Below are 16,940 nucleotides of genomic sequence, written 5' to 3'. Positions count from 1 at the left end.
ATTCATTTGTACAAAAGGAAAGACTCCACTGTATGCCCACAATAAATCTAGGCTTATTTTATTAACTGCCCAGATGCCAAACTATATCCCTTTGCTGCCAAGTCTCTAGTAAATAAAAATATTTATTGCAAATATATAAAATATTAAAATCACAGCATCCAGCAGATATTTTTACAAAGATTGATTTAGTTTGTCTCTCTCTGTCAATGAATGCTTTACCAACATAAACGGTGCTCCCCAGGACGGGAAGTATGGCATGCAACCAACTTTGAAACTTAACTTTCCCGATCAATTATGCCTTACAAGCCATCAACACAGCTTTTAGAATGTGAACCTCACCAAGCCACAGCAATAGATTAATTTTTTAATCAATTAATTTTATTAATTTTTTAAAAAATTATTTCGGGTGAAATTCCTGGCCCCATTGAAATCAATGGCCACAACTCTTATTGACTTCAACAGGGTCCAGATTTTACCCCTTGTCTGCTGACAACATGTCAATTCACAAGCCATTTAGGTCAGATTTTCCAAATTTTAAATGTTATATTATCAAAGGTGCTCAGCACGCAAAAGGTCCCCACTGTGACACTTGTAGGCAGATTTTTAAAAGACCTCAGCTTTAATAGACCACGTAACATGCTGAGATTTTTTTTGAAAACTTGGCCATTTATCTTGGTGCTTAAATGGGAGCTACGCCCTATTGAAGCCTGGCCCTTGGATAATAGACTTCCCAGAGACAAAATATCCTTTCATAAAAGGTTAGCTAGAAAATGTATATGATTTTCTCCAATTTCTGATAAAAACTCAGTACTAATACAAAAATATTAAATATGCTACCCACTATATTTATCATGAAACATCATTTATCTTCTAACTTCTGAAACGGGGATAAGGGTTTATGTTTCAATATTTAGCACTCATATGTCAACATGCTATACTGACAGTTTTTCTACTTGATGCAAAATCTAAAATACATTTATTATAAAACTTGATTTCCGAGGTGGCTCAGTAATATGACAGCAGTGCAGTGCACAGTCCATGCATACATGAGATCCGAGATCACAAGCATTTTGGAGGCGGGACAAGGGAGAACTCTGCTTCCATTGATGAAATGGCAGAACTACTATCCACTTATGGAATAGAATTAAGTGCTTCTCTGGAATATCTGATGGTATGAAATAGGGTGCTGAGAAGCATGTTGCCCACACTACTTTCACAGCTCATCTGTCAGTCAGTCCATGGAGCAGTACTGGGAACACTGTTGCAGAATCCCATAAGTCTCATTTTACTAAATGATTAAAACTGGCATAATAGAAGCTCAAAGCAGGGAGGAGTTGGAAGGTAAAAACTGGAACAAAATCAGCATGAAGATATGGGCAGTATGTGAAGATATGGGTCATGCTTAGATGCGTGTGGCATCAGAAAGATCTCTCTTTTAATCTTTTAGAACAAAAAATATGAAATATTTAAAACAGGAAAATAATAAACGAATGATAAAGTTATTGGAAACATTTGTCATAAAGGAACACTCCATGTGTGCATGTGTATATGTAATCTACACATAGGGTGACCAGACATCCCGATAAAATCGGGATTGTCCCGATATTGAACTCTCTGTCCTGCGTCCCGACCGATGTATGATCGGGACGCCATTTGTCCCAATATTGTAGGGTTGCCAGGCCTCCAGTTGACGTGGGGTTGGTAGGCTCCCTACCTGGCTGGCTATGCACAGCTCCCCGGAAGTGGCAATATCTCCCTCTGGGTCCTAGGCGCAGGGACAGCCAGGGGGGCTCTGCATGCTGCCCCCGCCATGAGCGCTGGCTCTGCAGCTCCCATTGGCTGGGAACCACGGCCAATGGGAGCTGTGGAGGTGGCGCCTGCCAGCAAGGAAGCACGCAGGGCCACCTAGCTGTGCCTCTGCCTAGGACCCAGAGGGAAATGTTGCCACTTCTGGGGAGCCGCCTGAGGTAAGCGCCACCCAGAATCCGCACCCCCTCCCGCACCCCAAGCCCCTGCCCCGAGCCTCCTCCTGCACCCAAACTCCCTCCCGGAGTCAACACCCCAAACCCACGTCCCAAGCCCCAACTCACTGCCCCAGCCCTGAGACTCCTCCTGTTGCAGCAGGGCCTGGAGCCTAGGCTGTGTGCCTCAGACCCATAGCATGCGGTCGGTGCCAGGGCTGTGCGCCCCAGACACGCGGTTTCCGCAGGGGCTGGAGCCGGGACCACGTGCCCCCCTGACCCGCAGCATTCGGTGGGGGCTGGAGCTGGGGCCATGTGCCCCCCAACCCGCAGCATGGGCTGGAGCCGGGGCTGTGCATCCCTGACCCGCGGCTTGTGGCTGGAGCTGGAACCATGCGTCCCTGCGACTTGCAGGGGGGGGCTGGATCCAGGCCGTGCGCCCCCCCCTTGCAGCTTCCTAGGGCTGTGCACCTCCCTCCCCCATGGTTCCGGTGGGGGCTATGAGCCTGTGGCTGCCCCCCCACCATGTGTCCCGATATTTTACTCTTGCGATCTGGTCACCCTAGTTACACACATGCACATACTCTGAGTAACAGGGGAGCTCAAAGCATATCATTCTCATTTACAGCAAATTGTGCAGCTTGTGCGTTGAAAGAAATGCATGTTTGTGCAAAAGAAAAAAAAAATTGAAGACAGCAGTGTGGTTACCATTATGTTGTCAAAGCCTTCTTGAAGAGCTACAGCAGTGTTACAGACATCCTAAAGGAAAAGAACAGGCGAGAAAATGGCAAACAACACAGAGAATAAATATTAGCTTTGGTTCATTAGCAAAGTTGTTCCCTTAACCCAAACACTATTATTATACATAAATAACTTCAGTTTATATGATATTTTATAACACGGCTATTGCACTGATGAGAAAAGACTAGAGACATTCTCTCATAAGAGTCTTAAAATAATTATCACTTTACTATACATCCACCATCAGCAGTAACACAATCCACTTACCAAATGTATTATCTTTAGAAGGATTAGTATCAGATATGTTTGCACCCTTTTATTTTTAATCCTTTTGCCATTTGAAGAAGAGCCTGATCAACAACTGAGAACATGATAGGTGAATATTATCTAAGACAAACGATTTCAAATGCAGCTCATGTTTAATAGTTTTGCACAAGCTATTTAAAATAAATGAGTTTAAGAGTAAAAAGCTTCAGGGTATCACAGGTGGTCTGCGGACCTGACCACAACTCTCATTTCTTGGCAAAAGGGAAAAAAAAATTGCCGGAATGGATTTTAAACAACAGGCTTGGCCAAAACTAGACAGGACCAGACAACTGGTTCTGTGAAATGTGGTCATTGGGCTAGGCAACTAAGCACTTGAAAGACAGCTATTAATCATCATTAACAAGTCCTCATGTCCTCAATGATCCATCTCCCAATGCAGCAAATTCCCAAACCCTATTGTGTGCACAGGTAAATGGAGGAATCTGGTTTGGAAATTGGGAGTAACTGCCCTGGATTAGGAAATATCTTTTATTGGGCCAATTTCTGTTTGTGAGAAAGACAAGTTTTTGAGCCACACCTCTGTGGCTCTTCTTCAGGTCTGGGAAAGGTACTCCAAGCATTACAGCTAAATGCAAGGTAGAACAGATTGTTTAGCATAACAACCAAACTGGGTCTAATAAAAGATATTACCTCACCCACCTTCTCTCTCTATTGGATTAGGAAAGCCACACTGGAACATGCAAACTGACCTGGAAAAAGTGGTTTGTTAAGCAGGTCCTGGAGACATTAGAGAAGAGTTGATATTTAGAGAGCAAGGGAGGCTGTCAGTCTTAACAGAGAGGGGATTACCTTCAAGAGATGTAAACTATTCAACTCTTCCCTTTTTTTCTTCTGTAATTTACCTGAGAATGCCCTATCTAGATTATGGGAAGTGTAAATATAGATGTGTTAAGCAAATGGTTTCTTTTGTTTTAATTATATTTTTTCCCTCTATTTTTAATAAATATATAGATTACTGTTGTGTGGACAGTTCCATGCAAACATCCTCAAACAGAGCCATCAAGGAGAGAGGCTACAGTGTAGAGTTTCTGGTATCCAATCACAATCAGCTGGTGTTGCTATCAGGCCATAGAGGGTGAACACAAGAGGAGACGTCCACAGACCAGGGAGGAGATGAGAGCTAGAGGAGGTGCAGGTCACACAGATATAAACAATACCTGCATACACTCTACTTGCTCTTCTCCATAGATCCAATCCTCAAAAGTGCTGTGCACCTGCTCACTGAGAGACGTTGAGCATGTTCAACACTCACTAAAATCAATGGAGTGCGAGGGCAAGTAGCAGTTTCACAGTATCAGATCGAAAACGGGTTACAGACACACCAGCTATTCAACAGCAATGAGATTACTGCATCTGATGCACAATCCCATAGTAATGCACTTCACAGAAAAATATCCATCTAAGCAACTACATTTATCATCAAATTATGTGCTTTATCTGGTACTGTTTTAACTCATGCTGAAGCAATTCAAATCTACGGTAGGCCATATTAGAAAAGTCCTTTAACTGTTCACTTTTTAAAACAATTTTTTACAAAATATTTCCATTTAAAAACATGGTAAAATAATGTCAGTAAAAGCTTTTTTCCTGAATTTACAGTACTTGAAATGTTATCATTAAAATAAGTGTACATCCACACTGGAAGAACATGCATATTCTATATGTTCCTCAGAACAAAAATATGGAAGATGAGTAAACATTGCATCTGTGGACTGCTTTCCGCAATATGTTTTGCATTATCATGCAGATCTAATAAAAACAAATATTTGATGTCCTATGACTAGGAGGAACATAACCACTAAGGCCTGATCTACACTGGGGGGGGAAAGGGGGTAATCGATCTAAGTTACGCAACTTCAGCTACATGACTAACGTAGCTGAAGTCGACGTACTTAGATCTACTTACCGCAGTGTCTTCTCTGTGGTAAGTTGATGGCTGACGCTCTCCCGTCGACTCCGCCTGTGCCTCTCGCCCTGGTGGTGTACCGGAGTCGATGGGAGAGCGCTCGGCGGTCAATTTATCGCGTCTAGACTAGACGCGATAAATCGACCCCCGCTGGATCGATCGCTGCCCGTCGATCCAGCCGGTAATGTAGACAAGCCCTAAGTCATCAGCAAGTGATCCATTTCTAGCCATAGCTGACACAGAAACATCACATCTCCTGGGAATAGAAAAATATGGTTAAGGTGATCTTACAAACTGTCAGAATACTGATATCAGGGCATCACAAAGAGTTTGTTTTGTAGCAGATAAATCTACAGGGAATTTAGATCTCAACCACAACTTCCTAGACCCATACCTAGATTAACACACTCAAGGGCTACATTTATTCATCTAAAAACTGGCTGACTGGCTGGTTATCTTCTGATCCTCTTAACACAACATACCTAACTGCACTTAAACTCTCATTGTGCAACACAGGCTGGACACCTACTTCAAGAGTTTGTAATTCATGGTTTCCCTCACTGAATCTTTACACTTACCATTAAAAACAACTGAAAGTCTAGTGTCGACACCACAGACATTTTCTACATGAAAGCGGATGTATACATTCTTAATCACAAATAGTAAAATATATGTTGTTTCCATCAGCAATTTGTTTGTCTTTAATAAATAAATGGTGCCAGATTCTGTTGTTACTCTAGGTACAAGTCTGATACAACTACACCCATATAAAGTAGCTGTATTGCAGTCAATGGTATTACTCTGGCATTATACTAACGTAACTTTGGTCATAATGTGACTCATTTATGTCTTAATGTATCTTATTTTAAAATGATCTAGGTCATATATTGCAGAAAACAAACAGCCAAGAAACATACTATTTTATTGTAATAAAAATAGCTAATTTTACTCTGTCATTTAAATCACAGCAATCACTTTATTACAACTTAGTAAATTCATTCACCAAAATAACACAAAAAAGCGACTTCCAAATGTCTAATGCAACTGTTATATATTAATCCTTCATTCTTCATTGTACATAATAAAATTAATAGAAAAAAAATAAATGACATACTTTTTTCCCTAACTAAACAAAAATGGTTATACTGCCTGTTTGTATTTACCATCAGAAAATTGTCCTTCAGGAATAGTAAAAATTGCGTACAGGTGTTTTATGGTGCTAATCAAGCATAGCATTGTTATAAGATTTCTGTACAGGAATTCTAAACAGTCTATAAACTATTATAGGATTCCTTGTAATTCACAATAGCCTTTTATTCTATATATAATATTTGAAATCAGTGGAGCAAATAGTTTTTTAATAGAGACTGGTATTTACTTTATAGCTAAAAGTTTTTAACAGAATGGCATTTACAGTCCTACCAGCTCAAAAGTGTTGGTTCCTTCTGGATTTATATACAAGAATCTAGAGGGTCCTATTGAATTGCATACTATGGACGTTTTGTGAAATAGACCGTGCTACTTATGTCAATGAGTAACATCTCCAATTTTCCAAGTGGCAGCAACATACAGAAATAGAAATATTTAAGAAACTCTCTTTGCTTCACCACACCTTAAAAAAATATAGCTCATGATGGTGGTGCCCAAAACTTACCGAATGCCTTAAATAAAGATAAGATTTGCAACTGCTAACATTTTTTATTTTTTGGACTTTTTTTTCCCCCTTCCAGTTTTCAAGGTATTTTCTATACTAAGCCCAGGGAAATGAAAAGAAATATTGCAAATGGTGAGTTGACCATGTCTTTTTCACTTAGGTAAAACTGGCAAATTTTTCTGTCCCACTACTGTATTTGAACTATGGAGGAAAAGGCTGCAGAGCGTTCACAAGAATTTCTGGTTGTACTACAGCGTGTGCCTGGGAAGCCTGTGAAAGCAACTTATACTTTTAAAGCGCTTATCTACTCTCAAATTATTTTTCCAAAATTTTCCCCATAGTTGCTAACACCTGTGCAACTCCACCAGTGCATTAAACCTGAGTACAGAGGAGTGCATGGGAAGTGAACGAATGGAGTTTCTCTCTCTTTGGCTGTTAAACACTAAGGCATCACTTGCGAATAGTGCTATGTATCATCATCATTTACTATTTGTGTTGCAGTAACACTTCAGGACCCCAAAAGAGCGATACAGGCCCCATTGTGCTAGCCACCCTACAAGCACGTAACAAAAAGACAGTCCCTGCCAGAGCTTTCAGTCTAATGGAGACAAGAGACGTATGGGGAAAGCACAAGGTAACGAGAGGATTCTGAACAGTGTGCTAAGCAGCTGTCTCAGCATACCAGCTTTCTAATCATTGTTGAGGTTTTTGTAGGCATCACAGCAGAGGAGAGCTTTAAGAAGGGATTTGAAGGAGGACAATGAAATAGTTTTATGGATATTTACAGGGAGCTCCTTTCATGCAGCATAAGACAAAGCAGATAGGGACTTGCTGGAATTTGACAAATGGGCAATCAAGACAGGCATCTTTGGCAGAGTGGAGGGAGAAGTCGACATCATGATAGCATATGAGATTATATATAGCATGGGGATAGGCCAAAAGGGCCTTAAAAGTGAAGACAAGTAGTTTATGTTTGACAGCGTACACGGTTTATAAAATTCAACAAAATGAAGCTCTGGGAAATGCTGGTCCTTCTATATTTGGTTCACACACTGGGCAGTACTTGTCTACCAATATCCTGTATATAAACACTGAGCCGAGATAGATAACTCAGATTGACAGGTTATATAATGTGGTGATCTATTGTGGGGGAGCTTGCAGCTCTGCTAACAGGGTTGCACCTGCTCTATGGATAAACAGAAGACAGGTGTCTGCAGGTCTGTCCAGTCAGCACTTTTCATAAGCGTTAAATTCACTTTTGGAGAAAAGTGTAACACATTCTTGAGACATGGAAATTTGATGTATTTAGTTGTTTCAGCAAACTAAACAACTTGCTGACCTAGTTTTGCAAGGAATCTACCACAGTTAAGTGGAGTCTGTCCTCCCCACCCGCAACATATGAATAATCAGATGAGAGAAGCCCTTATTCTCAGGGAAACAAAATTCTTCAGCAAATTTTCCTCACAAATGGATCCTATATATTACCACCATCAATAAATTGGTGATGAAATTGCAACTTATGCTGGGAAAACAATAGAATTTACCCATCAACTTTCTTAGGACTTCAGTGTGGAGTTGGCTTATTTTATTTGCTTTTTATTTAGGTATTTATTGTGTATATTGTACATCAGGAGCTGCTGTTCATCCATTATTCTGGGCCAATGACGAACACATCCACAGTCCCTTGCATGAATGACAAACGTACCATTTTACAAAGGCAGATTGGCAAGAACATATTTCCTAGAAAAAAGTACTACTCCCTAGGAGCACAAAGCCAATTAAAAAAAAGCATGGCTTGAGGCTCAACTGTATATTTGTTGGTGCCAAGGATTTACTTACAGGAAAGATGAAGTTTTTGTTCCAAGAATGTCCAAGAAGCAGATTTTAAAACACAATCAGCAGTAAGGGCTCGATGTGAAAGGGCAGGGCAACAAATCACGCAAGTTCTATATATGAATTTTTCGTAACGGGGAACTGGAAGCCAATTTTATTTTAAATACTGTTCTTTAGCTCTGATTAAGCCATCAGCTTTAGGAGGGCCCTGCAGCAATCTCCAGGAAACTAGGTTCAAGTCACAGAGAGTCCTGTGGCACCTTTAAGGGCACGTCTTCACTACCCGCCGGATCGGCGGGTAGCAATCGGTCTATCGGGGATCGACTTATCGCGTCTAATGAAGACGCGATAAAATCGATCTCTGATGGCTCTGCCGTCGACTCCAGAAATCCACCGCGGCAAGAGGCGGTAGCGGAGTCGACGGCGGCGCGGCAGCGGTCGACTTGCCGCCGTCCTCACAGCCAGGTAAGTCGACCTAAAATACGCCACTTCAGCTATGCTATTAACGTAGCTGAAGTTGCGTATCTTAGGTCGACCCCCCGCTGTAGTGTAGACCTAGCCTAAGACTAACAGATGTATTGGAGCATAAGCTTTCGTAGGTTCAAGTCGTGCACCTCCCACATACTTACATAGAATATAAGTGTGGTTTTGTGTATAACATTTGTTCGTTGCTCTCTATGAAACATGTTAGTAAGTGAAACACCAGAAATTTTTAATGTGTGTTGTGTGTGGGGGGGATGGGGAAGAGAGAGAGAGAGAAAAAAAAAAACACTCCCCCATGTGAGAGAATGGCTCCCCCAGGAGATTCTGGAATTATTAAATGTAATTAACATCGTCATTAAACAGCAGAAACAGAGCAAATTTGGTTTACCCAGTCTGGCAGTATATTGGATCATGCAGCATGAATGTGAAATTTTTTTTTCAGATTCTCACATTGAGGGAATTTAGAAACAGTCTAAGGTTATATGCTTTTTAAAAATTATATGTGGCTCCAAGAACAATAAAAAGTCTGTTGTATTCTCCTAAAATATACTGTAATATTGACAATACCAGTATGAAGATTCATAGGAGCCTTCTATTTCAAATTCAGTCTCAGGGTTACAGGAAAGGCATAAACGATGTTAGAAGCTGAACTGCAACTTACCACATTTGCACAACAAAATGACTAAGGTGTGGGAGGGTCCTAGAGCTCAGGCTCTAGCCCAAGCCTGAATGTCTACACCACAATGAAACACCCCCTTAGCCAGAGTCAGCTGGCATGGGCCAGTGGTGGAATTTTAATTGCAGTGCAAGCATAGTGTCCATGAGATCTTCATCACCTGTTGAAGTTTTACGCAACACCCAGTTTTATAAGGTAAGTGACACGTAATTGAGATCAGAATAGGGCCGTAGGGATTTGTAATCTCTGATGATACTTTCATTTCTGTAGTGCTTTACAAAACGTATTCAATTCTACACATGCTGTCTTTAAAAACGGGGCCTGATCCTACTTACATACATTTAAAATATCAGTACACTCATTAAACAGATTAGCAGAGGGAAGTTAAAGGACATTAAGCAGTAGAAGACCAGCCAATGATTTCATGAGATTTGCAGTAAAATTAAAAAGGACACACAGACAGAGCAGTTGGTTTGGCAAATAAAGTTTAAAGAATAAATGGCCCTGGTGGATCAGGACTTAGAGTACATGGACCTGCTCTGTGGCAGTAAACTGAGATCAAAATAACCTCAGATGGCTCATAGGCTACATGCAATTAACTATAATACAAGCTGAAAGCCTCCCTCTCCATATTTTGGGGTTTGAACAAACCTGTTGGAAAGGTCTTGTTTGGGCTTGCTGCTTGAGTAGCCGCTGTTGCTGCTGCTGCTGCAGGAGTTTCATCTGGAGCAGCTGCTGCTGAGACGTAATTGCATGTATGGAGGGTGGTTGCATCATGGTGCCAGAACGCCTCTGTAGCATGTTAGATAAGGCTTGTTTTGTGTTTGTTGGAACAAAAGAGCCTGTAGGATCCAATCTGGAACCTAAAAAACATAAAATATAAATGTTTTCCCTGTCTTTTAAAGCAAAAGGGCTGACAGATCACTGTTAATCTGCCTATTCTACTGCATATCAAATACAAATAACTTATGGTAAGAGGTCTGTCTCTTTAAAGGCAGAGAATTGGATTGAGATTAACATTCCCAGCCAGAACAATTAACAGGCAAGCACGGTTTACAAAAAAGAGCAGAGCACCTTTAAAATAGAGCTTTACTGGAAGTCTATCCATTTTTCTAGGTTCTAATAATGGAGCTGGTGCCCAAAACTGTAATATCTGAGTGCCTCAGATGTGAAGGTGAGAGAGGAGACAATTACTGTGTCCAAACACGTTCAAAATAACTGTTCAAATTACAAAAGTTTGACACTGGAAAAATGGAAACTAAAGTGCTTGCCCAAAGCAATCAATACAATCCTGAATGGATTTGGGAAACATACAAAGGTCATTTAATAAGAGACCATCAGAACCTTTTGAGGAGTACATCGGTGGAAATACCTTTCTAGGAAATGTTTCAAAGGGGCAGATCAAAGTAAACGGTCCTAAATTCTAGGCCCTTATGATGGTGTGCTTGCCCCACACTTGCCTGGAATAGGTCTATGTAGGCGAGGTGGGTGGGGTTGCAAGTGCTTTGGAGGATAGGATTAAAATTCAAAATGATCTGGACAAACTGGAGAAATGGACAGAATGAAATTCAATACAGACAAATGTAAAGTACTCAACTTAGGAAGGAACAATCAGTTGCACACAGAAAATCGGAAATGACTGCCTAGGAAAGAGTACTGTGGAAAGGGATCTGGGAGTCTCAGTGGACCGCAAGCTAAATATGAGTTAACAATGTTGCAAAAAAAGAAAACATCATTCTGGGCTGCATTAGCAGGAGTGTTGTAAGCAAGACACAAGAAGTAATTCTTCTGCTCTACTCCTTGCTGATTAGGCCTCAACTGGACTATTGTGTCCGGTTCTAGGCACCACATTTCAGGAAAGATGTGGACAAATTGGAGAAAGTCCATAGAAAAGCAACAAAAAGTATTAAAGGTCTAGAAAACATGACCTCTGAGGGAAGATTGAAAAAAAAAAGGGGGGGGGGGGTTGTTTAGTCTAGAGAAGAGAAGACTGAGGGGGGACATGATAACAGTTTTCAAGTAGATAAAAGGTTGTTACAAGAAGAGAGGTATATTGTTTTCATTAACGTCTGAGGATAGGACAAGATGCAATGGGTTTAAATTGCAACAAAGGTGGTTTAGGGTGGACATTAGGAAAAACTTCCTGACAGTCAGGGTAGTTAAGCATTGGAATAAATTGCCTATGGAACTGTGGAATCTCCATCATTGGAGATTTTTAAGAACAGGTTAGACAAACACCTGTCAGGGATGGCCTAGATAACACTTTGTCCGGCCATGAGTGCAGGGCACTGGACTAGATGACCTCTTGAAGTCCCTTCCAGTCCTATGAGTCTATGACTAACTTATTAGGCTGCAAGCTGGGGGATATTTACATTGAGATGAGAGCCCTAATTAAGGAAAGCTCCCCTGTGGAGGAACTGGAGGGGGTTCTATAAAACCAGGGAGCTGGTAGCAGAATGAGGGCTGCAGTCAGTCTTTCTGAGATATGGGAGAGAAAGGGATTTGGATCAAAGAGGAAGCAGACCTGGAGATAGGAGTTTAGCCAAGGTGGAGAATGTGGGCCTGGGATAGGAAAGGTAGGAAGTAGTCCAAGAGAAAGGTAGGAAGTTTTGGGAAAGTACAGGCCTTGGCTGCCGGAGAGAGGCCCCTGGACTGGAACCCAGAGTAGCGGGTGGGCCTGGGTTCCTCTACCAGCCTCTGCTTCTCACTGGGTAGTGATCTTGAAGACTATCTGGGATTGTTCGTCCCAGTCACTGAGGAAGTGACTTAGCCATGGCAGTGGACTTAAGGACTGCCTGGGATGCCATGGAGGATCTGATAGAATTCTGGAAGTGGAGGACCATTATGACTTGGCTGGAAGGTTAAGCCACCAACATGAGGCGCTGCAGCTCCTGTGGAGCCAGAGAGCGACTGCAGAGCTACAGAGCGAGATGATGAGCTGGCAAACCGTGAGACAAGGGCATCAGGCTGAAAGAGCTAATCCCCAGAGTGGCCAGGAGGGGGACCCCATGAGTAGCAAACACTGTGACAGCACGATTGTAATACAAATGGATAATAATACATGTATAACTGAGGACCACCCCAGAAAGGACGACGACTCAAGACCTCCAATCCCAGAGGAAGGTTCTGAAGCATGCCATTCTGTCAAAGGGACAGGGAGAAAGAGAATGTTCTCTGGAGAAATGTAAAATATTGATTATTCCCTGTAACAACCTAAATAGTTTAGCCTGCACCTTGTACCTATTTAGATTAGCATGTGCAGAGTTTAAGCCTTACTTACGTTACGCAAACTTTTTCTTTTATTTTATATTATTTTTCCTAGTTCTATTATTAATAAATCTTGTTTTACTGAAATCCAGATGATTTTAGAATGGTCAGGAATTTCATGCAGATGGTCACAAAGAGGTAAAACAACTTTCAGCTTCTAAGAGGTGGCAGTTACGAAAGAGTGTCTGAAATCTACCCAGCTTTGAAATCTTGGTCAAAATGGCATGGTCTAAGATGTGCTGCTTTCCTCTGGTCCACGAGATACACAGAAGATACCCAAGTTTAAGGGTCAAAGTGACAAGAGCCTACATATCATACCTGTACTATCAAAATTATGTCGTTTATGATCACTGCAAATAGAATGGCACAGAAAAATGCCTATTTGAATTATCAGGGAGATTTAGGCACAGTGGTTTATATCCCTTCTTTTTTACTCCTTGCAAATGTCCATTTTCCGAGAGGCTCCATTCCCTAAATGGTTATTGTAGATGGTCAATTTGCCACAGTGTGGAGTCTGTGTGTATGAATTAGTTCTGTACCAAAGGTTCAGCCTCGTTGTTCTCTGTGGTTTATAGCTAAGATTGTTTGTCCTCCTCCATGCTAGGCTCAGCAACACTGGTTTTAGCAACATCGGGACCCCTAGTGGGTACTGTTTTGGGTTTGGGCATTGTTGGGACCCCTAACCGGTACTGTGTGAAACCTTATAATGGGTTGAGTTAAAACCCCACTGAAATTGGTAGGTGTAAACTCCCCTTCAATTACCATAACTGTAAGCATAAGCCCCACCTAAGACAAAAGGTGTGTGACAACCCATCCAGGAGCTTTTGGTTGAGTATTCTTTTGGCTAGATGCATTGGGGGGGGGGGGGAAGAGAGAGATCACATAGAAACTGAAGTATCAGAGGGGTAGCCGTGTTAGTCTGGATCTGTAAAAAGCAACAGAGAGTCCTGTGGCACCTTTAAGACTAACAGATGTATTGGAGCATAAGCTTTCGTGGGTGAATGCCCACTTCGTCGGATAGAAACTGAAGACAGACAAGAACAGACAGAGTCAGACAGCCTCAAGGAGCATTTGAAAGCATAGTGGCTGACCCTGGAAGAGGTTTTGGGGATCAGGGGTGCAGGCTAAAAGAGTGCTCTTGGTGCTGCAAGCAAAAGAATCTGTTTCCTGTTATTTGATTCCTTCTGCATTCAGCGACACAGGACTGTGTACATTCTTTGTAAATAAACAAAACTGTATAAAAGAAAATACCAGACTCCATTTCTACTTCCAATTGGAACAACCTACTAAACCCTGAATTTTGGCTAGCCGCTCAGGCCAAAACAGGTAAGAGGAGGGTAAGACATCATACAGGGAGAAATGACTTCATGCAAATGGAAGAAAGGGAGAGAAATACACATATAAAAGTTATGAGATTGCTTGTTTTGCATGGTATTTATATTAGTTCCATCTCCCTTCCTCCTTTTTCCACCTCTCTCTCCAAATTTCTCAACCAAAATCTAATTAGAAGGACTCTCTGTTGCTTTCTAATTAGAAGGTTTATAAATAAAAGGCCAAGAAATCTCCATAACTGTAATGCAGTAGTACTAGCAGCTCTCAAGTCACACTTGCTCCAGCATTCCAGCCTCCTGACTGAGGTGGGTAGAGCTGGATTGTGCCAGTAGGGATAGTCTAGCAGTTTGAGATCACAGGACTGCAAGCCATGAGCTCCTGAGTTCATGACACCAAATGTTTGAAAAATAGCTTTGAAGACTAAAAGTGGTCTATGAATGCTAACTCCTGGCACTGAAGATGATAAAGCGATGTACTGTACAACACATATTTTATCCTGAAAAATAAAATAAAAATTATCCATGACAGTTCATAAACAGAAAGTGAATAATTTTACGACAATCTGCAAAAGAATAAGTCCATTCCACTCTGACATAATAGAGGCCAAATATCTCTTATTTTCTGTGTGCTGCCTGACATAAAATTAATGTGTGTTTATTATGAAGGAAAACTGACTTCATTTGCAGCTCTCTAACTTCATCTCCTTAATTTTTACAATCATCATCTAAGTTTTTCTGGACATTTTTTACCTAGTATAAATAACATCTACTTATATTTGAATCATCAGAAAAAATATTTTATGTTTATATATTTGTAACCAAACTGATACAATTTTTATGTTGTATAATTTTCCTTCATGATGGGTAGCTATTTTTATAACATCTAAAGATTTGCTGTATTTCCCCTTACAGTATGCAAAATATTTTCATTGGACATGGACATGAAATGAAAAACAAAATAATTTAGACGAACACACATGGCAAGCAAATGCTAAAGATGCGTGTTATCCCATGGCATTTATGTGCCACTTATAACGGACATTGATCAATTTATAACAAACCAAAAATCAGGATTGGACTAGTTTCAAAATACACATCATGAATCAAAGTAACAAGGCAAATACCATTACATTTTTTTAAATTATATTTTCTTATATCTCCCACGTTAAACTATTTATCAGCATTCTGCCAGAATTCGTCTAACACATCTCAGTGACCTATTTGTGCCCAGTGACAAAACACAAATGTAATACATTAATGAAGATGATCCTCAAAGTTATTTAGTTGAGAAAGTAAAGCCCTTGTATTAAGTGAACTAAAGGATTAAAACTCAAGGCTTCAGCAGTCACATCATGTTTTGGGGAAAAAACTAAAGTAAAAATAAGATATTGCTGTTATTTCAAGAAGTAACATTCTTATTATACAACAAATAACATCTCCATTTACTTCCAAAGCCTACACATACCTGGTGGAAGGGGCTGGTTCTGAACAAAGAAACTAGGCTGTTGTGGTTGTCCCATAATGTTATAACCCCACAAGGCAGACTGAGGATGATGCATCATTTGAGAGGAAATTGGTGAATAGTTGGGAGGCACTCTGTATAAGTTGTTCTGTGGATATTCCTTGAACAAACCATAAAAAGGAATGTTACTGACATTCATACCCTACTAACTCATAAATAATGCCAGTTTTCCTACTAAATTATTTAAGGATTGGAGACTGTTCCCATTGTAGTTTACTATGCTGTAAAAAATAGACTGAGTCACAAACTATTCACAGGTAATTAAAAATGACAGCTTCTCTTAAATGCTCCATACTGTTTCATCTTATAAACAAGCATCTTCTGCATGCTGTAGTTGGCTATAGCACATCAATACAATTGATAGTGTATCAACAGATAACATGGGGAATCTAAAGTGAAACATCACAAAAGGCAAAAAAACCCAACCTACATTAAAGTTACCACTATTATATCTGTATATATAACACATTCACAAGCTAGTCTTAAAGCTTACATAATACCACTACATCTGGACTATAGTATTAAAACACTGTTATTGTATAAAGAAAAGGTTTCAGAAATTGTGGATTTGCCATTCAATCATGAAGTACAAGTTTTGGCCTTAGGTGAAAAAAAGATCATATAAAATAGGACCGCAGCCATGAACACCAGAGTTACGAACTGACCAGTCAACCACACACCTCATTTGGAACCAGAAGTATGCAATCAGACAGTACACAGTACAGTACTGTGTTAAACGTAAACTATTAGAAAAAGGGAAAGTTTAAAAAAAGATTTGACAAGGTAAGGAAACTGTTTCTGTGCTTGTTTAATTTAAATTAAGATGGTTAAAAGCAGCATTTTTCTTCTGCATGGTAACGTTTCAAAGCTGTATTAAATTAATGTTCAGTTCTAAACTTTTGAAAGAACAACAATGTTTTGTTCAGAGTTATGAATAACCTCTATTCCTTAGGTGTACGAAACTCTGAGGTTCTACTGTAGAAGGGTTAAGTTTGCCACATTAGAGGTTTTCTATACTGTGCATGTGCATTGGGCCTTAGTGTTTATGTGAGTCTCAGACAGCAACACCCTCCAACCACATACACAAAACACAACATAAAACAGGAAAATTTGGTAACAAATTGCAACAAACAGCATGGAAAGTTAAAATGGCATACATTTATTAGATTCTAGTGACCTATTTCAAGTTGTCCATGTCCCTTTAATATGAACTAGGCCTCAACCAAAGCCCAAGTTCCA

General features: G+C 40.5%; 1 protein-coding gene across 1 annotated transcript in view; it reads right to left on the bottom strand.

The window, feature by feature from the left end:
- The window catches only part of MED12L (mediator complex subunit 12L), a 306,083-nt gene that overhangs the window by 19,086 nt on the left and 270,057 nt on the right, over positions 1–16,940 (bottom strand). Inside the window, exons 37-39 of the mRNA XM_065411423.1 lie at positions 15,645–15,801; positions 10,233–10,444; positions 2,670–2,720 (exon numbers count right to left, since the gene is read on the bottom strand). Coding sequence (XP_065267495.1) covers positions 2,670–2,720; positions 10,233–10,444; positions 15,645–15,801 — 420 coding nt within the window. The remainder of the gene's footprint in view (positions 1–2,669; positions 2,721–10,232; positions 10,445–15,644; positions 15,802–16,940) is intronic.

Source organism: Emys orbicularis, chromosome 9 (assembly GCF_028017835.1).
Source record: "Emys orbicularis isolate rEmyOrb1 chromosome 9, rEmyOrb1.hap1, whole genome shotgun sequence".
NCBI classification, from domain to species: domain Eukaryota; kingdom Metazoa; phylum Chordata; order Testudines; family Emydidae; genus Emys; species Emys orbicularis.
The sequence above is the reverse complement of the archived record's forward strand: the minus strand, read 5'-3'. Positions and strand labels throughout refer to the sequence as shown.